This window comes from Anabrus simplex, chromosome 1, assembly GCF_040414725.1.
Source record: "Anabrus simplex isolate iqAnaSimp1 chromosome 1, ASM4041472v1, whole genome shotgun sequence".
NCBI classification, from domain to species: domain Eukaryota; kingdom Metazoa; phylum Arthropoda; class Insecta; order Orthoptera; family Tettigoniidae; genus Anabrus; species Anabrus simplex.
The window spans coordinates 28,924,581-28,947,928 of record NC_090265.1 but is presented as its reverse complement, the minus strand read 5'-3'; the positions used below and the strand labels follow the sequence as shown (position 1 = coordinate 28,947,928).

At 43.1% G+C, this 23,348-nt stretch overlaps 1 protein-coding gene across 1 annotated transcript in view; it reads right to left on the bottom strand.

Moving 5' to 3' along the window:
• Positions 1–23,348, bottom strand: part of Nagk (N-acetylglucosamine kinase) — a 259,336-nt gene that overhangs the window by 56,613 nt on the left and 179,375 nt on the right. The window contains exon 2 of the mRNA XM_067155983.2: positions 2,979–3,063. Coding sequence (XP_067012084.1) covers positions 2,979–3,063 — 85 coding nt within the window. The remainder of the gene's footprint in view (positions 1–2,978; positions 3,064–23,348) is intronic.

Here is a 23,348-nt window from a genome sequence, read left to right as displayed (position 1 = left end):
GGGGTTCGAACCCACTATTTCCCTAATACTGGACACTGTAATACGAATATAAATTGTCCGTTATTGGACATTATAAATTTTTCAGCTAAGTCATTCCTGGTTGCCAGCATTTCGCCCTCATGTGCTAAATTGTGCTCATCAGTTGGTACTTAGCACACCCACCAAGACGTATGGCTAGTGCATACCGTGGAGGCCACTGCATAGGCTACTTTTCAACAGAAACACATAACAAATTTATGTATAAGGCCTGTGCTTTGTGAACCACGTGTGACGGGGGCTGATGCACATGCCTCATTTAGAAATCTGAAAACAATCCCCAGATTTTGTTGACTGTTTTCAAACTGTACGAAACTGGGATCCATGCCTGCAAAAATAGCAGACTAGCAGTCAGAATACCAAATTCTGGCTGCACATACACTTCAAAAACAGCAAAGTACATGTGCGTATGCACCTGACAGTTTGGGACAGTTTTGTATTGCTGCACGAACAAAGTTTATAATGCAGGCCGTGATGCACTGCTCATCATTGGTCTGCCACGGTGGGGGGCGGTCAATGATTGGCTGTTCTTTGGCCAATGGCTGAAGTAATGTGAAGTCCAGCGTTGGCAGACCTGCCTTGGTAGAAACAGCCAACTGATCACCCGTTGCTTTTTCTGGCCTGCTGCGGCCACCTTGCCCTCCAGGTTTTAAGATTTTTAGTATTGGAAACCAGGCTTTTTTGACCCGTTCAGATTTCTCCTTATGGTTGAAGCTGTTCCTCTGCTTCAGAATTTCAATGGCTTCGCTTTGTAGCCAGAGGTAATAAAACACAGCAACCAACAGTACTTACTGTAGGTGTTGCTGTATTGTATGCCGTGGCGTGCTAGCTGTGAGTGTTTGGCTACTGATAACCTTTCTGATTTTCCCAGCCAGCTGTGACAGCAACACCAGAGTACTATCATATTTTTTTTAATACTTCCTAAGTCACTTCTTACAACAAGACCGGGCGAGTTGGCCGTGTGGTTAGGAGCGTGCAGCTGTGAGCTTGCATCTAAGAAATAGTGGGTTCAAACCCCATTGTCGGCAGCCCTGAAGATGGTTTTCCATGGTTTCCCAGTTTCACACCAGGCAAATGCTGGGGCTGTACCTTAATTAAGGCCATGGCTGCTTCCTTCCCATTCCTAGGCCTTTCCTGTCCCATCGTCGCCATAAGACCTATCTGTGTCGGTGCATCGTAAAGCAAAGAGCAAATAGCAAATAGCAAAAAAAAAAAAAAAAAAAAACTTATAAGACTTCAAGAATGCATTCTTTTTCAGCGTCTCTCTTATTAACCCAGACCATCCAGCGGCGTTTCTACTCTCCGAGACCTAAGCAGCTGTGCGGGAGGTGTGCGCATAGTTCTTGACCTTGCAAGGAGCGTGCACGTGTTCGACCTAGCATCAATAGCCAGTCTGAATCTCAGCTGTTAACATAGTGAGACAGTTATCACTGCAACACCGTATTTTTGTACGTAACAGTTATTTTAAGTACGAGTCAGCTCGACAGATATGCGATGCATTTGTTCAGCAATTTCCCCGTGAAGTGCCATCTTCATGAGCACAGGTTCACGCAGTTGTAAATAAATTTAAAGCCAATGGCTCAGTGCTCAATAAAAAAAACATTCACGCACATGAACAGTTTTAACAGAGGAAAAGCTAGACGACACTGGTGCAAATCTTGAACAGTCACCGAATAAATCACTCACAAAATTAGCACAATAAGTAGGGGTTTAGGTTTCTTCTACACACAGAGCTACAAAGCTGTTACACATCAAACCGTACAGGTTTACAGGGACCCACTGTTTAAACCTGCTGATCCAGCCACAAGAGTGAGATATTGCATCATTTAATGGTCGTTTCTTCAACCCACAGCTTGTGCTCTTTCCGGATGAGGCCTGGTTTCATTTGATGGTCGTGTGAACAGTCATAACTCTTGCTACTGGTGTGCAGAAAATCCTAATGGTATTTATGAAGTCCCTCATTATGAAGGATGAAATTTCCAGTGTGTTTTATAAGGTAAGATTTCACGTACGATTGTACACTTGCTTAAAGCAGGGCGGCCGCACACGACGTAAGTAGACCTGCTGTAGCGTAGAGTACGAACACCGTTCGCTCTGTCTAGGGTTATAAGAGAGACCCTCATATGATGTTTTTGGTTCTCTTTCTAACGATGCGATAAGATATGATATTTCAAGTTTGATTTTTCATAGGACTTTCAGTGTTGTGGTTTTTCTTTTTCTAAGTGTTTTATATACTTTATATTCTGCTCTTAAGGCTGAAGAAGGCCCGATGGAGCCAAAACATGTACCAACTGTGTAAATTTTCTTACATTTTTATTTTAAGTCATACTCGTATTGACGACGGTGGACCAATATTATAATTTTTATTTTAGAATATCAGGAGAGATGTGCAGAATTGCAATGAATTCCTGATTAGTGCCATCATTACCTATGTCTGGCTTAAGAAGTTCTCCAATGTATTTGGCCAGGTGAATGTAGGGGAACCCATACTGTTGACAGTAGGTCTAAGGGGAACTCCATCTTCATGAATCTTAGGAAGACCATAAAGACAGGGAACTGTGGAAGCCTGCTATAACAAACCAGAAACTTCATTCAGAATTGAGCTAACTTTAAGAATAGGCACTGTTTTCCTATCAGTGGTGTTGCTAGGATCATTCTTTAGCACTTTACACATGAGATCACTTAGTTCTTCAATTTCATTGTTATAATAAGTGGTATTTATGATCTCCTGTACTTGATTTAGTGTTAAAATATACTGATACAATGAAAATATGAAAATCTGAGGATATCTGGGAGCATATGATTAAATCTGGGGACATTCCAGAGATGAATTTCATCTGGAAACAAAATGTAAAATTTGGGGACTGTCCCCGGAAAACAGGGACGTCTGATAACCTCAGCTTAAGGTAGAGTACATGCCAAGAACACCTAGCGTACCTTACCCAGTGATTGGTTGCTGGGCCAGACACTTCTGCCATCTTCTCTCCTTTCCCATTGTAGAGTACAACCTTCGAGTGTGTTGCACCTCTGTAACAGAAAAGAGTAAGGCCTATAATATCAAACAAGGTAGTAAAAATAATGTATGGTGTTTCAAGCTGTTGTCAACACAGAACAGTGTGTTTATATTTCAACAATGTGGTACATTAACAAAAATACTAAAGATGGCTGGATGAAGGAGACAGAAAAGAAAAAACAGAGTCAAAGAACATTCATGTGGTATGTGTACATGCATTATCTTACTGGAATATAGGGTTCTGAAACTGCTCCAGATAGGAAAGTACATAACGTGGTTGCTGAATTTTCTAGATAGATATACCAGGGCTCATTGCTAAAACAGACTGGAAATCACAGGCAATGCCACCTTACACAATGACACAACCTGCTATAATGGTGCAATACTCCATGACGAACTTAGAATTTGGACGCTGCCAGCAGTCTCTATACTTGGTTTTCATAATCATTCATGTCCTGATAAATCTGAATTTGTAGCTAAATATCTCTTGCTACCATTTTCTGCAAACAGCTGTCACATACTCTCGACAAAAACGTGAACAAATCAGTCAGAGCTGACGAGTTGATGGGAGATAAAATGAGGGACACCAAGAAGTCGGATCTTGTTCTGCATGACATCTGCTATTGAACTGGATTATTCAGAGATGATGTGGCATGTGTCTTGATGGTGACTACTTATTTTCAGACATCAGTGGCGCTGGGCTCTCAGGAGCACATAAGCACGTGAACACCCAGTTTTAATACATCTTTACGAATTCATGGGTAATTTAAAACTTTCCTTTCTTTCGACCTGATTTTGACAATCGATCGAAAGCATTCGACTTATATCAAAGCTCTGTTACACTGACAGTAGTTCGTTTTGACTGACAGTGCAGCGAGCACACAGGATAATGTGCTATTGTGCTGAAGACTATATGCATGCGCAAAGCAGATGACATCATGGTTTATGCACTGATATTCCCATTAGCGAGGAGCACGGTAAGGTACGTGCCTTGCCATCTAGAGCCACCCTAAAACCAACGGCAGTATTACAGTCGACCACAAAGGTCCGCACTAACGTACAGTTTGCATCCGCTAAGGCACTAAATCCGCGGATATCCGCATCCATGCACGGCTCTACGTATTGATAAATATACAAGGTTTTGTATTTAGCGCCGAGAGAGAATTTATTGTAAACATCCTATTCACAGGATGTTTTTTTTTTTTTTTTTGCTAGGGGCTTTACGTCGCGCCGACACAGATAGGTCTTATGGCGACGATGGGATAGGAAAGACCTAGGAGTTGGAAGGAAGCGGCCGTGGCCTTAATTAAGGTACAGCCCCAGCATTTGCCTGGTGTGAAAATGGGAAACCACGGAAAACCATTTTCAGGGCTGCCGATAGTGGGATTCGAACCTACTATCTCCCGGATGCAAGCTCACAGCCGCGCGCCTCTACGCGCACGGCCAACTCGCCCGGTCACAGGATGTTTATTGCGCATGATACACAATGGTTTATTGCTGTGTACCATTCTGCAAAAGTGAACTTCAGAAAAGCAGTGGAATTTCTTTCCACAAGCAAATGCACAATTACGAGAAAAGTGGGTCAAAATTATGTCACGTCGGGCTGACGAGAAAAATAGCATGTGGCAACCTTCCTCGAAGTCTGTAGTACATAGTGAACATTTTGAAAGCACGTGCTTTAGCATTTCTACTAAAACTAGCCACAGTCAATTCCAACACTTTTTTCAGGCAAGATGAATACTGAAGTGCTTTAAAATTTACTATGGGGTATTTTCATCTTTACTAGGACATGAACTTTCCGGTTGCAAATATACTACCGGTACCTGACTTGTATGAGCTCTTCTTGAATTATTGGGTGATATATTTATTTTTCTTTATTAAACGTCAGAGAAATATCACTCTTCTACTCAAAACGCACTGTTAACTTTGTAATGTGCTTTTATGTGGAAGTTGTTCTCGTAATGACAATTGGAATCGTGCTGAGGAATGGAGGGATAGCCTGACATCTAGCGGCGCTATTTGGACTGCTGCTACTCTGTTATTTTAGTACTTGAAAAGACCGCGCATGCATAGGCCTTTACTTATCTCGTAGGCAACGGCCCAACTTAACATACGTACCGGTACCTACACTACAGAAAGTTGATATGGAATGTAAGTATAATACAACCATATGTCAGAATGTGGCTGTATTATTCTTACTACTAAGAATAAGAAATCAAATTACACAAAATAAAGCATGACTAGATGATATTAATACGTGAATAAAACTAGTTTTTTAGATGTGGCCTTTTAATTCTCAGTATGCGTCGTCACGAGGTTCTGTTGCAAGTCTGGACGCATCTTAATGATAGTGAGGTTCCATGTAAAAGATATAAACCTGCTGGTTGCCTATAAAATAAGAGGAAAGCGACATCTCAATTGACGTTTGAGAACACAAGCTTGTCATTAAACATATAATACCGGTATATGGGCGGGATCGCGTGTAAGAAGTACCAAATCCCAGCTGGAAACCAATATCTCTGTGCTTACTATCGAGTACGTCATAGCCCAGACAACGTGGGTGGACCTGTAAATATCACCGATCGCAAGACCGTCGAACTAACATCAGTATCTTGAAAGAAGCCAGGACATAATAACCTCGTTTATACGGATTAAGTGGGACCGGGACTGATCCGGATTATCGATAATCCGGAAAAACTAAAAAACAAATACAGTACCGTACATGTTATATAATTTATTAACATAAATTGACAGCAATACCTTTCTTGAATTGTACAAAAAAAAATTAAGAACACTTTTCTTACATTTACGACTCAGTTTCATACAATAAAATAATGTGTACGTTTGTTTGTGGGTTTGTTTTTTTCTGTTTTACATTTGTATAGCGTTTGCGCGCAGCACGATCACGAAGACGTTTTACTAACAACAGTTCTGCCGGTGTGGTTTCAGTCTAGGATTCTAAAAAGGCCATCAGTTTGTCCAGCTGCATTGTTACCTCTCCATGAGTCATTGTTTCTTCTGATGGAGCGCCAGTTTCATTTGCGAATTCACCATCAGTGAATTAGTAGTGCATTGCATTCAGAAGAACGTAGGTTCCAATCCCACCTCTGCCGTCCTGGGAATGGTTTTCTACGGTTTCCCATTCTCAGTTATAGGCGAATGCCGGAACGGTACCTTTGATAGACCGTGGCCGAATTACTTGCAATTGCTGTCCTTAACTATTCTTGGCGGAAAATACATTAAAGAAGAGTCGACCCCGTAAAAGAAATACCGTACAAGTAAACATAAGTTATTATTTTCGATCCGGTTAAACCGGAGATCCGGATTAATGAGGGCCGGACAAACGAGGTTCTTGTGTATTATGACCAAGTCCGTGTTTTCCCACCAGATCTAGCTTTTTAAAGAGTGCGATTGCGGCAACATTTATCTATAGGTTTTCGAGTTTTCGGTTGACATCTTTTAAAGATTTAGCTGTTTATACACACACAGAATTGGGAAGTAATTGAGTAAAACTAATCGGATTAATTGTAACGATTACATTCTTAGTAATTTTTACTTGTAACCCTTACTTTTTTACAAACAGTAATTGTTACCGGTACTTGCAATTTACTTCTTGAAATAACATTGTAATCGCTATATTCTAGTTATCGTTACTTTTTGGTCATCGCAAGGAAACAGGAATCTGGAAAAATAAACAAATAAAGATACCATTTTGAGTTCTTTTACAGCAGAACCATAACTTCACCGAAACGTCCATTCGACACTCGTACGATGTCGGCATGTAAAATATCTCTGGTGACACATTTCATCATCATCATCATCATCTCTCCTCAGAAGGTCGGCTACCATCATAGAGATTCTTGCCTTAGATGCCTATGACCATCGAAAATGGTGTGAGTTTTCAATTAAACGTGAATGCAATGACTTCCCTTGCAATGGGAAATTAAGAAAACCCCATCAAGAGTATGGTTGCATCGAAGGGCAGTGCAAGATGCTATCATCTTTTTCTTTTACGGCAATAACTGACAGTATCACAGGTAACGTAGACTCATGGTGTTTCTCCTGTGGTGGTGCTAATCACAGGTAACGTAGACTCATGGTGTTTCTCCTGTGGTGGTGCTAATCACAGATAACGTAGACTCATGGTGTTTCTCCTGTAGTGGTCCTAATCACAGGTAACGTAGACTCATGGTGTTTCTCCTGTAGTGATGCTAATCACAGGTAACGTAGACTCATGATGTTTCTCCTGTGGTGGTGCTAATCACAGGTAACGTAGACTCATGGCGTTTCTCCTGTGGTGGTGCTAATCACAGGTAACGTAGACTCATGATGTTTCTCCTGTGGTGGTGCTAATCACAGGTAACGTAGACTCATGATGTTTCTCCTGTAGTGGTGCTAATCACAGGTAACGTAGACTCATGATGTTTCTCCTGTGGTGGTGCTAATCACAGGTAACGTAGACTCATGGCGTTTCTCCTGTGGTGGTGCTAATCACAGGTAACGTAGACTCATGGCGTTTCTCCTGTGGTGGTGCTAATCACAGGTAACGTAGACTCGTGGTGATCCTCCTATAGTGGCACTAATCACAGGTAACGTAGACTCATGATGTTTCTCCTGTGGTGGTGCTAATCACAGGTAACGTAGACTCATGGTGTTCCTCCTATTGTGGCACTAATCACAGGTAACGTAGACTCGTGGTGATCCTCCTATAGTGGCACTAATCACAGGTAACGTAGACTCATGATGTTTCTCCTGTGGTGGTGCTAATCACAGGTAACGTAGACTCATGGCATTTCTCCTGTGGTGGTGCTAATCACAGGTAACGTAGACTCATGGTGTTTCTCCTGTGGTGGTGCTAATCACAGGTAACGTAGACTCATGATGTTTCTCCTGTGGTGGTGCTAATCACAGGTAACGTAGACTCATGATGTTTCTCCTGTAGTGGTGCTAATCACAGGTAACGTAGACTCGTGGTGATCCTCCTATAGTGGCACTAATCACAGGTAACGTAGACTCATGATGTTTCTCCTGTGGTGGTGCTAATCACAGGTAACGTAGACTCGTGGTGTTTCTCCTGTGGTGGTGCTAATCACAGGTAACGTAGACTCATGATGTTTCTCCTGTGGTGGTGCTAATCACAGGTAACGTAGACTCGTGGTGATCCTCCTATAGTGGCACTAATCACAGGTAACGTAGACTCGTGGTGATCCTCCTATAGTGGCACTAATCACAGGTAACGTAGACTCGTGGTGATCCTCCTATAGTGGCACTAATCACAGGTAACGTAGACTCATGATGTTTCTCCTGTGGTGGTGCTAATCACAGGTAACGTAGACTCATGATGTTTCTCCTGTGGTGGTGCTAATCACAGGTAACGTAGACTCATGATGTTTCTCCTGTGGTGGTGCTAATCACAGGTAACGTAGACTCATGATGTTTCTCCTGTGGTGGTGCTAATCACAGGTAACGTAGACTCATGGTGTTTCTCCTGTGGTGGTGCTAATCACAGGTAACGTAGACTCATGGTGTTTCTCCTGTGGTGGTGCTAATCACAGGTAACGTAGACTCATGGCGTTTCTCCTGTAGTGGTGCTAATCACAGGTAACGTAGACTCATGGTGTTTCTCCTGTAGTGGTGCTAATCACAGGTAACGTAGACTCATGATGTTTCTCCTGTAGTGGTGCTAATCACAGGTAACGTAGGCTCATGATGTTCCTCCTATTGTGGCGCTAATCACAGCTAACGTAGACTCATGGTGTTCCTCCTATTGTGGCGCTAATCACAGGTAACGTAGGCTCATGATGTTCCTTCTATTGTGGCGCTAATCACAGGTAACGTAGACTGATGGTGTTCCTCCTATTGTGGCGCTAATCACAGGTAACGTAGACTCATGGTGTTCCTCCTATTGTGGCGCTAATCACAGGTAACGTAGACTCATGGTGTTCCTCCTATTGTGGCGCTAATCACAGGTAACGTAGACTCATGGTGTTCCTCCTATAGTGGCACTAATTACAGGTAAAGCAGGACGATGGTGTTCCTCCTATAATGGCACTAAGTTTAATCACTGGTAAAGCAGAACCATGGTGTTTCTCGCATGGTGGTACTAATCACAAGGTAATGTAGACCCATGGTATGTCACACACAATGGCACCACTCACATGCAACACAAACCCATGGTGTTTCGTACATAGGCCTAAAGGTACTACTCACGAGCAACGCAGACCCATGGTGTTCCTCACATAGTGAAACTAATCACAGGCCACGTATACTCATGGTGCTGCTTACATAATGGTATTAATTATAGGTAATGTAGATCCAAGATACATCACACATTATGGTAACACCCACAGGCAGCACAAACCCATGTTGATCCTCACATAATGGTGCTACTACTCTCAGGCAACGCAGACCCATGGTTTTCCGCACATAGTGGTACTAATCAGTAATCACAGGCAGCGTAGACCCCCATAGTGTTTCTCATGAAGTGGTACTACTCATAGGTAACGCAGACCCATTCTGAACACAATAAGACCGGACGGTGGAATGCACACGATGACACTTATCACAAGCAACGCCCAGACCCGTAATGTTCCTCGCATAATAGTACTCCTCCTATGTAAAGTAGATCCATGGTGTTCCTCGCCATGTGTTGCTAGTCGCAAGTTACGTCGACCTATGGTGTTCCGCACTAATCACAAGTCATGGTTCTAATGTCATCATCCCTTGGTCATTCCTTTTAGTCGCCTCTTACGATAGACAAGGGATACCGTGGGTGTATTCTTCGTTGCGTTCCCACCCACAGGGGATGAGAGGAGATGGCACTTGGCATGAAAACTCTTCCGTGAACTGCTTTCGGTAATACTGATTCGCTGCAGATCGTCTTTCTCCACGATCACTCAGCTCTTCATTGTTCTTACATTTGCGCAAATTAGTTTAGTTTATGTTGCACTACTTTGTACTATACCGCAGGCAACTTAATACTAATCACTGATAAACAGAAACCGAGCACATTCGCTGGGAATTTACAAGATGTTAAAGGCCCAATTTTTCACGAACTTTTTTTAACACCGAGTTTCAACGTATGAAACTTTTTTTTTTCTTCGTCACCGAGCAAGTAGATGTCCGGTTTGGGTCACGAAGCTATCAGCTTGCATTCGGGATATACGGGGTTCAAACCCCACTCAGCCCTGAAGATGGTTTTCCGTGGTTTCCCATTTTTTAGGCAGACAAATGCTGGGGCTGCACCTCAATTAAAACCTCAATTAAAACCACGGATCTGCATGGAATTTGGTACGAGCAAATGCAAAATAAATAGCAGGATGGTATAGGACAGAAGGAATAACCTTTGCAGCTGATCAAAAAATTGAAAGCATGGGCAAAGTGAAACATGTAAGTATCTAGGCTTTGAGTCGATGAAGATCGAAAATAAACTTCAGAAAGAAAAACTCATACAGAAATTTCAGCACAGACTCCGCCTCGTCTTTAAAAGTAAGCTTAACGCTTCCAACCTATCAAAGGCAATCAATACATATGTTGCACTGACACATTCTAAACTGGTCTCAAACAGATCTAGAAAACAACAATCGCACAATAAGGACAATGCTTACTAAAAACAAAATGACGCGTCGTAATTCAATCATAGAGAGAGTTACAATGATAAGAGAGGGGGGTTATAGCTCTACACAACCAACAAGTAATAAATCTGAGGAAATACTTTCATTGCCGGACAGATGACAGCATTCTGCATAAAGCTGTGGTTTAAGCAGATCTAAACTACACCCCTCTGAATTTACATGAACACCACATAAATATCAAAGACACCAACATCCTGCACAGGGAAAAGATAGAGAGATGGCTAGTAAAGAACTTCATGGAAGGTACTACAACCAGAGCAATGATGAGAACAAGTTTCGAACTCATGGCTGTCTAGGAGAGGATTCAACCAGGCGATCCAAGGTAAAGTGATCTCAACAAAGAGTTTTAGGAAATACATCCTTAAAGATCCTACTACTAAGAATGACGAGTGCAGGAAATGCAACAGCAGCCGAGAAATCATTGAGCACATCATCAGCAACTGCAGATTCCTAGCGCCAACATCGGACACTGACAGACATAATGATGTAGCCAAAGTTATACATCAAGAAATTGCCCTGACCCGATCTTTGATCCAGAACAGAGCGCCTTACTACACATACTCCCCGCTAAGTATACTGGAAAATGAAAATGTTAAATTATACTGGGATCGAACGATGCAAACAGATAGAACAACTTCGCGCAATAGACCAGACATAACATTAACAGATAAAAAGAATCAATACACATATCACATTGACATCGCTATCCCGAATGACCTCAATATGAAACAGAAATACAGGGAGAAGGTAGATAAATATACTCCTCTGGCTATGGAAGTACGGTAGCAAGGATCTGGAAACAAGACAGAGTGACAATTCTTCCTTTTCTCCTTTCTCCCACTGGACTCACACGAAAATCATTTTTCAGAAAATTTAATGAAACTACAGCTACTGCAGCTACTACGTGGCACAAAAGGCTGAATTTTGAAGACCTACAACATCGTCAGAACATTCCTGAATGTTCAGTACGAACCATAAATTGAAAAGGCTGCAACCTCTACAACGAAGAGAATAAAACCCGTATATTGTAAAGTGATATAAATTATGACTGAGCTCTATTTCTTATATGTCAAGTATCGAAATACGTGCTATATTACCAACTATAAAGTTGTGAAATAAATAATAATAATAATAATAATAATAATACCGTATGGAGACATTTCAATTTGACGCGATCTGGCTGTCTGGTCGTCAATTTCGATGTTCCGTTTTTACTCTAGGGCTACTAGATGGCAGAGTAAGCCGAATTTCTATTGGGCGTCTATGACTGGGTGTTTACTTTTGTCGGGTAAACACGAGATGTATCACCAGAGATCTTTTACATGTCGACATAGTACGAGTGTCGAATGGACTTTTTTCCGCTCTTCAAAAATCCGACTACATCTGCCGCTATCTTGGGATCCGGAGGCCGACATTCTACCACTAATCCATAGAGGCAGCTAACAGGAAAGGTGATGAGGGGGATGAAGGAATGTGATGTAGTCCTTATTGCTATCCAACTTCAATTCAGCTGAAGAAGATGAGGACGGAGAAGAGGAAGTACACTACAGTATTTCAATACGCATTTCTATATCATGTATTATCGGCACACTTTTTCTGGATAAATTTGTGTATGGTGATGAGGACTAAGGAGGGAGCTCTCCCGGTTCCGGTAATGCTGCCAATTTAATGGAAATGAAATCTGAATTGAATCGATAGTATGATCGATCGATATGAAGTTTCTAAACCGTTATTATCTTAAGCCAACAACTGTATCACACACACATTATGTAACATTATATACCATTTCTCGATACGAATCTGGTTCCTAGCATGAATTCTATAGTTTGGCTTTGCTGTATAAACAACAACAGTACTAGTACGTAAAGTGTACGCCAGATGTCGCACAGCGATGCATACGCGATTCATAGTTTGTGTTTCAAAGGTTGCCAGTACGAATCTCGAAGATTGGCGAGGTCTACCGATTCAACACTAGGGTATAAATCTATCCAGAAAAAGTGTACCGATAATACTGTATTTCCTACTATTTATTTAATTTATAGAGTTGGCTTGTAATTAAATATGTGTCTTTCTCCCGCACCGCATTTTGCTTCAATTGGAGAGCTATGAATGTAATTTTATATTTTGGCGGATTATCTTGCAGTTTCTGGAAAGGCATTTCACTGATATTTTGGCGAGATTTTTAATGTATTCAGCCGATTTTAACTCAACCTTTTGGCAACACTGAAGATGAACTGTGGAGTGACGGAACATTGTCGGCACGTTGCCAAACATGTGGCTGCCAGAAGCTTGTCTGTAAACATTATCGAGTTCTGTGACCTAAGAGATTGCTCTCCAATGTGGGCATGGTATGTGCTGCTGTTTTCTTTTTCTTTTCTTTTTTATTGGCTTTACGTCGACAACACAGATAGGTCTTATGGCGACTATGGGACAGGAAAGGGCTAGGACTGGGAAAGAAGCGACCGTGGCCTTAATTAAGGTACAGCTCCAGCATTTGCCTGGCGTGGAAATGGAAAACCACGGAAAACCATCTTCAGGGCTGCCGACAGTGGGGTTCGAACCCACTATCTCCCGAATACTGAATACTGGCCGCACTTAAGCGACTATCGAGCTCGGTCTGCTGTTGTTTTAAGAGGAAGTACAACAGGCAACCACTCTCCCTTAACACTAATCAGAGGGGAAAATATCGCGCGAGTACATTTTCTCTGCTGCACAGAAAATCATAGTCATAGATATGTTTTTGAGCTCAGAAGACGGGAGAGGGAGGGCAGATACTCTGGTTACCCTCCCCCCACCCCCCACCCAGTAGCTTTTTACAACTCCAGAGGATACCGGGGGCGAGGGGTGTAAATGCGAGGATTTCCAGAAGGCAGAAGTATTCAATCAGCAATATGTAGTTGGATATAAAGATAATGTCCTGATAGAGGAGGCGACTAATACTGGCGAAATACTGAAATTTACCTATAATAATAAAAGTGGCGAAGCGTGCTAGTTTCCACTGCTACCACTGGTAACACTTTGAAAATCTAGTACTCTTTTAATATTAATATGTTTGTTTCTTCGGCGCGATGTGTCGCCAGATCTCTATTGCAGCAGATAGCCACGATCAAAGCTAAGAGAGACTGTTACCAACTCGAGGCAGTGGATACGCGTCGAATCTCCTCTAACAGCTAGGGGAGTATTACTGCGCCTGCGCCAAGCAAAGCCCTTCTCCCCCCGACACCGAGATGTAACCTCGTACGTTCTCTCGTCATGTTACCACAATGCAAAGTGGTGACGAATACTTAAAACGTTGATGCTGAGCAGTTCTGTCCGTTCTTTCCGCCGCGCTCTAATCTGCACTGTTATAATTTGCGTTAATTACTGTTTTCGATATACTACGACGTGACTTTTCTTGTTAAAGTGTGACTTTATACTGAATTTGTCTTAGGTAAAGATAGCATATACTGTAGTGCTGTCACTTCCACTCCGAAAATAAGTGTGTTGGTGGGCCCAGAATGCTCAAGTATAATAGAAAGTTTAATAAACACACCAATTTCCTCAGGAAACTTGGAAGATAAAGGAAAACATAATTGAAAAAGTTAGACCCACGCCTTCTCTTAAGACTTTAATCAAGTAATCGAAAAGAACAGTACGATAGTTTCTTGACTCGTGGTACAGAGATCTGCATTGGTTATTTGGTTATGCAAAAATGAATAAACTGTATTGGTGGCCGTGTGTTCCATTTTCCTCAGGTATGAATGCTTGAAAAAAACGACGGCATGGAGAATTTATATACCGGTACGTAGTTTCAAAGTTTTAAAGAGACGCCATCAGGTGTCTCAAGCATACATAAACACTGTTGCCGATATGATTCAGTTCGGAAGGTCCAGAATAGAGTACAACCACTGAATAATTAAAGACATTTATTTTAAAAAAATACAGAAGTTGAAAGCTAGAAAAGCAGCTGGGATTGATAAGCTTTCTGGGCTATGGTTGGTATACAGTGCCATATTTGAAATACACTGACTGACAGAGCAAATGCAACACCTAGAAGGAGTGGTTCGAAAGGGATGAAAGTTGGCGGAAAAACAGATACGGCACGGACGAATAATTGATGTTTATTTCAAACCGATATGCAGGTTACACAATGCGCACGGCATCGACTCAGTAGGATGTAGGACCACCGCGAGCGGCGATGCACGCAGAAACACGTCGAGGTACAGAGTCAATAAGAGTGCGGATGGTGTCCTGAGGGATGGTTCTCCATTCTCTGTCAACCATTTTCCACAGTTGGTCGTCCGTACGAGGCTGGGGCAGAGTTTGCAAACGGCGTCCAATGAGATCCCACACGTGTTCGATTGGTGAGAAATCCGGAGAGTACGCTGGCCACGGAAGCATCTGTACACCTCGTAGAGCCTGTTGGGAGATGCGAGCAGTGTGTGGGTGGGCATTATCCTGCTGAAACAGAGCATTGGGCAGCCCCTGAAGGTACGGGAGTGCCACCGGCCGCAGCACATGCTGCACGTAGCGGTGGGCATTTAACGTGCCTTGAATACGCACTAGAGGTGACGTGGAATCATACGCAATAGCGCCCCAAACCATGATGCCGCGTTGTCTAGCGGTAGGGCGCTCCACAGTTACTGCCGGATTTGACCTTTCTCCACGCCGACGCCACACTCGTCTGCGGTGACTATCACTGACAGAACAGAAGCGTGACTCATCGGAGAACACGACGTTCCGCCATTCCCTCATCCAAGTCGCTCTAGCCCGGCACCATGCCAGGCGTGCACGTCTATGCTGTGGAGTCAATGGTAGTCTTCTGAGCGGACGCCGGGAGTGCAGGCCTCCTTCAACCAATCGACGGGAAATTGTTCTGGTCGATATTGGAACAGCCAGGGTGTCTTGCACATGCTGAAGAATGGCGGTTGACGTGGCGTGCGGGGCTGCCACCGCTTGGCGGCGGATGCGCCGATCCTCGCGTGCTGACGTCACTCGGGCTGCGCCTGGACCCCTCGCACGTGCCACATGTCCCTGCGCCAACCATCTTCGCCACAGGCGCTGCACCGTCGACACATCCCTATGGGTATCGGCTGCGATTTGACAAAGCGACCAACCTGCCCTTCTCAGCCCGATCACCATACCCCTCGTAAAGTCGTCTGTCTGCTGGAAATGCCTCCGTTGACGGCGGCCTGGCATTCTTAGCTATACACGTGTCCTGTGGCACACGACAACACGTTCTACAATGACTGTCGGCTGAGAAATCACGGTACGAAGTGGGCCATTCGCCAACGCCGTGTCCCATTTATCGTTCGCTACGTGCGCAGCACAGCGGCGCATTTCACAACATGAGCATACCTCAGTGACGTCAGTCGACCCTGCAATTGGCATAAAGTTCTGACCACTCCTTCTTGGTGTTGCATTTGCTCTGTCAGTCAGTGTAGTTATTTGATTACTGTTTGCATAAAGGAGCGATACCAAATGAATGGAGAGTTGCAACAGTAGACCCGGTGGGTGTACAAGGGAGATGGTGACAAACATAAAGCAGATAATTACAGGTCAGCCAGCTTGACGTGTGTTGTTTGTAATCTCTGGGAAAGCATTCTTTCTGTTATATAATATATAATTTACCTCGCACCGACACACATAGGACTTATGGCCACGATGGTATAGGAAAGGGTTAGGAGTGGGAAGGAAGCGGTCGTGGCCTTAACTAAGGTGAAAATGGTAAATCACGGGAAACCTGCCGACAGTGTGGTTCGAATGGATACTGGCCGCACTTAAGCGACTGCAGCTACTGAGCTCGGTGGTTTCATAGAAGGCAGGTCGGCTTTAGGAAAGGTTATTCCCGTGAACCTCAACTTGTAGGATTCCAGCAAGATATAGCAGATATCTTGGATTCAGGAAGTCACATGGACTGTATCGTTATTGATCTATCCAAGGCTTTTGGTAGGGTAGATCGTGGGAGATTACTGACGAAAATGAGGGCTAGTGGACTAGACAAAAGAGTGGTTGAATGGGTGAAGCGTTATCTGATTCCGTGATGATTAAGGGGCTCAGGCGCCAGCGCGTCGGCCTCCCACCACTGGGTTCCGTGGTTCAAAATCCCGGTCACTCCATGTGAGATTTGTGCTGGACAAAGCGGAGGCGAGACAGGTTTTTCTCAAGATACTCCGGTTTTCCCTGCCATCTTTCATTCTAGCAACATTCTCCAGCATCATCTGTCAGTCCTTAATCATTGCTCTAGAGAAGTGCGACGGCTTCGGCAGCTGGCACAATTCTTATGCTCGCCGCAAGATGGGAGCTTCATTCTCTCCATCCCTGACCCGGTCACTGACTGGAAAACAGGTTGTAGGTTTTATTATATCCCACAGGGCAGTATTATTGGACCTTTAGGTTTCATTACATATATAAATGATGCGAGTACTGGAATCACAGATAAGGCTATTCGCGGATGATGTTATACTGTATATTGTAGTAAATGAGTGGCAGGATTGTGAGCGGCTCCAGGGGGACTTAGAAAATGTAGTGAGATGGACAGCAGACAATGGTATGAATGTAAATGGGGTGAAAAGTCAAGTTGTAAGTTTCACCAAGAGGAGAAGTCCTCTCACTTTTAATTATTGTGTTGATGGAGTGACAGTACCTCATGGGGAACACTGTACGTACCTAGGTGATTAATATATTTATTTGTCATAAGGCTGTACATAGTTCTCCTCCACATTCAAAAGACACTATGCATGAACTGAATAACTGAATGGCTACATGAATGCATGAATGAATGAACTGATTAATGAATGATTGAATGACTGACGTGATTATTTTAAGGAATGATCTTAAGTGGGGAAATCGTATAAACGAGGTAGTTAAGAAAGGTTACACCGGGCGAGTTGGCCGTGCGGTTAGGGGCCCGCAGCTGTGAGCTCGCATCCGGGAGATACTGGCTTCGAACCCCACTGTCGGCAGCCCGAAAGATGGTTTTCCGTGGTTTCCCATTTTCACGCCAGGCGAATGCTAGGGCTTACTTTAATTACAAGGCCACGTCCGCTTCCTTCCCATTCCTAGGCCTTTCCTGTCCCATCTTCGCCATAAGACTATCTGTATCGGTGCGACGTAAAGCAAATAGCAAAAAAAAAAAAAGTTACCGATCTCTTCACATGGTTATGAGAGTATTTAGTACTAATAGTAATAGTAATATGTTTTATTTATCCTGGCAAAGTTAAGGATGTACTCCCTTTCTTACACTTAAGCAGTCTTAACCTAGAACACTTAATAATAACTACTGATGACAATAATATGATAATATGGACAATAGTAACAGTAATAGCATTAACAAAAGTAACCACACTTAAAAAAAAAGATCATATCATCTATATAATATAAATCGTACGTAAAGTGCAGAATATAATTATGAATAATGAGTACTAAGAATATAATTATGAATAATGAGTACTAAGAATATAATTATGAATAATAAATACTAAGAATATTGTACCGGGCGGTACACCTCCACGCCGCTAATTCAAACCTTGCGCCAGTTGAAACTCCCCTACTGGAGGAAGTCTGAACTTTATCTAATGTGTTAATTTTCAAGTTTCTCAGAAGATGTCACTACTTGGAAATTTTGAAGTTTCTGAACTGGGTCGTTTTCGATGTATTTTTGTTCTACCTGTAGCAAGAAGTGTGAACTTTCTCTTCTAGAGGACTCTACTGAAGAACTACAATGGTGCACTCTAGTGCGAAGTGAAAGAACTGTTTTTTTTGGAGAAATTTTTATTTCAAAAGTTTGTTCCTTGTTAAATTTCTTTCTGTTATTGTTTAAGTTGGCTGTATAACCCTTTCTTTCCCCTGGTTTTGAATTTAGCCAATCCCGAATTTCTTTAATTAATTTCTGACCAATCAGGTGTATCTTCTCCAACTTGAATATCTTGCTTAACCCTAGCCAATAAAGTTTTTGTGGGCGGGTGTTCTCATTTCTGAAACGCCTCGAACTTCCCACGAGAGTATATAAACTGCTGATTTTCGGGTCTCTGCGCCACTTCAGTACCAACTTTCAAAGTGTAAAGTACGTAGCAGGGGGCGGGAAGCGCCTCTTTCTTCGGGCAGCAGTACAACAACAAGGTAATGGCCGTTTAATAACTTCTTTTCTTGCTAGCTCAGCAGTTTAACTCTCGGGGCGGGTCCGAAGCGTTTCCACCATGTAACTTTCCCTAAAATGTAAAGACTCTTAGCATCTATTCTCTTTTAAAGCTACATATCGGGATAGAGAGTGCTTAACCCTCTCGAGCTCCCACTCATATTGTTTTGAGGTGAACTTATTTTTCACAACCGATTCTTCCTTAACGTAATGTAAATTGTTTCTTTCTAAAGTCACCTCTTTAGTATGGGATTAGCCCTTGCATTAGCGGCCTAGAGCCAGATTAGGTTTTAAACAAAATGTATTAGGAGTGCAGATCGCCTCCTCTCAAATTGGTATTTTAGAGGCCATGTAATTAACCTTTTCTCACTTAATAGGCCTCTGTAGGTTGGGTATTTTACCCCTGTGTTTATGTCCTTAGAGGACAACTTGAAGGTGGAGTTTGGTGTGGCCTTTGATAGGCTTAAAGTTTGAGAGCGAGTGGCTCTTTCTTGAAAATTGAGTGTTGTATGCCTCGAGGAGGCTTTTCTGTGTAATTTGGAGCAAGTGCTCCTGGGCATGAATGGGGTTTTCTGCCCCTCTGTTAAAACTTATTTTGGAGTAAAGTTGGGCTAATTGCCCAAGAATTGTGAGTTCGGGGCTCGAAGCCCAAATCCGGTAAATACTGTAATTGTACTTTTGTTTCCTTGCTACTCTGTACCTGCCATGCTTGTTATTTCTTGATTTTGCAAAGAAAATATAACCTTGTTAAATTTTAAATTAACTTTAATTTCGTAGCCTGAGACCTGTTCACCCCCGCACCTTCTTTCACCTCTGCTGTTCCACAGATACCTCGGAACAAGTGGTAGCAGAGCGTGGTTGAATGGGTCTCAATTTAGCCCCTTTTGACGGCTAAACATTGCTTTGATCCGAACTCTAACAATTTTCTCAGTTGCTGGAATTTTTTGATTTTTCCTTTTTCAAAATTGTTCTGTCATCATGGCCGGCCCTCGCGATGTTCTCCATCTTAACTATTTGCGCAAGGAGGAGTTGATCTATGAGTTAACTATTAGAAATGTGCAATCTGGAGGCACGGTTGCGGTAGACACAAATAAGCTTAGAGAGTCCCTTGATTTGCCCATTTCCATCCCCACTTTGGGAGAGAAAGAAATTGACGACTCTCTTTCCACGATCACTGACAATACTACTGAGCTAGCATCTGTAGTTAGTTTTTTTTTTGAAGAAAATGATCCTTCTCCTAATCAAATTAAGCGTGTGCAAGCCAGGCTATTTCATTTTTCAAATAGAGTTAAAGATCTGTTGTCTCTGAAGTTGAATGACGTTCAGAGGAAGGAAGCTAGTATGGTTCTCGAAAATCTTTCTGAATTGTCCAGTAAAGTTACCCAATTATTAACTGGGGAAGTTCCTCCCAAAACTGATCAACCCGTCACGGTGAATGTAGGTAGCGAGGAAGGGCCTCCTAAGGGAGACGTCAATAGGAAAACCGTTGCAGCTCAAACAACCTCTGCCCCATTGGACAACGAGTCTGAACGCCGAACCTCGTTGAATAATGTACGTTCTGAATTGACATCCTTGCCACTTAAACCTTTACCTACTATGTCACCTGGGTTCAGCAGCTTGCCTCACCCATTAGCAATGTTGCTTAGAGGTATCTCTAAATTTTCTGTTAACACTACCAGTGAAGTTATTTCATTCTTAAGGTTTTTAGTTGAGTTCCAGGATCATGCCCTTGTTTTTTCTCTTTCTCCATGTCAGATTTTGCAAATCATCTATCCCTATGCAATTGGTATTCTCTCAGACAAAATAGTAAGAGCCATTGCCGAGCAATCATCTATTGAGGACTTCCACGCCCACTTGTTAGCTAACTTCATCCCGGCTAGGGCAAGGTCCTCCCTTATTCAGAAGTACTATTATCGTGTACAACGGTTGGATGAAAACTTGGCAGATTTCATCCAAGATATTAAGTTCTATACTGGGGTGTTTGCTCTTCACTTCCCGGAGGATCAGATTGTACAAGCTATTGTGGAAGGTATCTCACCATCCTATAGGTCATATTTATGTTTCGCGGCGTGCCCGCAAACCTTCTCTGAACTTGAAGCATTGGCTGTTTCAGCGGAAGGAGTTAGATACGCCGATTCCTTGCGTGTCGCGAAAGAACCCCCTCCTTCTTTTGGTAACCCTCGGCCTCCACCTCGCCGACCAGTCACACCTCGTAAATGTTATGCTTGCGGGTCGCCTGACCATCTTCGGAACTAGTGTCCATTGATCAAATCTAGCAGGGCAAATAATGGAGCTGGTTCATCACAAGGCTGTTTTAAATGTGGGGCTTTCTCACATATCGCCAAGAATTGCCCAAATTCAAATAGCACCCCCTCCTGCTCAACTTCTGGTGCAAATTCCACCAATGCCAATAATAAAAAGTGACTAATGGCTTCGGCTGAGTCGATTAATCCATCTTCCCGAGGCTCAGCCCCTGGTAAACAGGTCGAAAATTCAGGGAACGATCAGTCTTCAAATTCATCTTTTGAATGCCCCAAAGGATGTCTTAGGATTGCGGCGGATACCCTCGCACCTGTTCCTTTTCTTAAAATTGAGCTAAATAATGAACCTGTAACTGCTCTATTAGATTCAGGCAGTGTTTGTTCTATTATTTCGGCTGAATGGTATTCAAAATTGAAATCTGTTTGTAAACTATCTGACTATGGCTCATCCCCTGTTCAATATGTTTCGGCTAATTCATCTCCATTAGAAATTCTAGGTTCTGTAAATGTCAAAATCCGCATTTTTAAATTTACATGGAAAATTAAATTGTTTGTGGCCAAGCACTTGTCTTGCCCCATTATATTGGGAGCTGACTTCATTTCTCACACTGGTCTTGTGCTCGATCTTCAGAGTAGGTCGTGCACTTTCAAATTTGCGTCTAATTGTAAAATTCCATTATTGAAATGTAATTCTGCATCATGTTCATCTATTTCGCCTACCCAGGATGAGATGTTGTTAGACCTTAGACATCTACCTGAGGAGCAGGCTGATAGTATTCGTAAGCTGTGTCAGTCGTTTCCAGAGGTGTTCTCTGATACTCTTGGTGTTACTGACCTTATTGAATACAAAATTGAGGTCACGGATTCGATTCCTGTCCGTTTTCCACCATATAGGCTATCTCCACCTAAAATGAAGGCTCTGAAAGAAATCATCGATCAGATGTTGAAGGATGGTATTATTAGGCCCTATAAGTCGGCGTATTCTTCGCCTATTTTTCTAGTCCCGAAATCCCAAGGTGGCTTCAGGCCTGTCATTGATTATAGGGCTCTCAATCGGAAGGTGGTGTTGCAATCTGTGCCCCTTCCTGACCTTCATTCTTGTTTTTCATGGTTTCGTAAGGCCAAGTTCTTTACTATCTTGGACCTGAATCAGGCCTATAATCAAATTCCCCTAGCGGAAGAGTCTAAACACCTTACAGCGTTTTCCAAGGATTGGAATTTGTACGAATACAACCGCGTGCCTTTCGGGCTCCCCACGGGGGCAGCTGTTTTTTTTTTGCTAGGGGCTTTACGTCGCACCGACACAGATAGGTCTTATGGCGACGATGGGATGGGAAAGGCCTAGGAGTTGGAAGGAAGCGGCCGTGGCCTTAATTAAGGTACAGCCCCAGCATTTGCCTGGTGTGAAAATGGGAAACCACGGAAAACCATTTTCAGGGCTGCCGATAGTGGGATTCGAACCTACTATCTCCCGGATGCAAGCTCACAGCCGCGCGCCTCTACGCGCACGGCCAACTCGCCCGGTAGGGGGGGGGGAGCAGCTGTACTCACTAGACTGCTAGATAGGGTCTTCTCCGACATCAAATTTGAGTACTTGTATCACTACCTGGATGATGTCGTCGTATTTTCGGAGACCTTTGTTGAACATCTAGATCATCTGCGAGAAGTTCTCAATCGCCTTCGTAAGGCTGGGTTAACTGTTAAGTTGTCCAATGTTGCCTTTGCTAAGCCCTCCATGTCATTCCTAGGGCATATTGTCTCACCTGATGGTGTTGCAGTCGATCATTCTAGAACACAGGCCATCCGTGATTTTAAACCTCCTAAGGACATCAAAGGTATCGCCAGGTTCATTGGAATGGTGAATTTCTTCAGGAAGTTTATTCCTAACTTCGCTAATAGAGCGGCGCCCTTGAACCTTCTTCGTAGGAAAGGCATCAAATTCGAGTGGGGACCTTCTCAACAAGCCGCTTTTGAAGATCTTAAATTAGCTCTCTGTAATGCCCCTGTCCTTGCTATGCCTGATTTCTCAAAGAAATTCATCGTCCAAACCGACGCGTCGTCGTCGGCGGTAGCTGCAGTCCTTCTTCAAGAGACTGAACTAGGGAGGCGACCCATCGCCTATGCATCTAGGACTCTATCGGCTCAAGAAGCCAAGTATTCCATCTATGAGCTCGAAGGTTTGGCAGTCTTATTTGCCTTAGAAAAGTTCCGTCTCTATCTGGAACATGTCAAATTCGACCTGGAGACAGATAATCAAGCCCTAAGCTGGGTCTTAGGTAGGCCGCGTC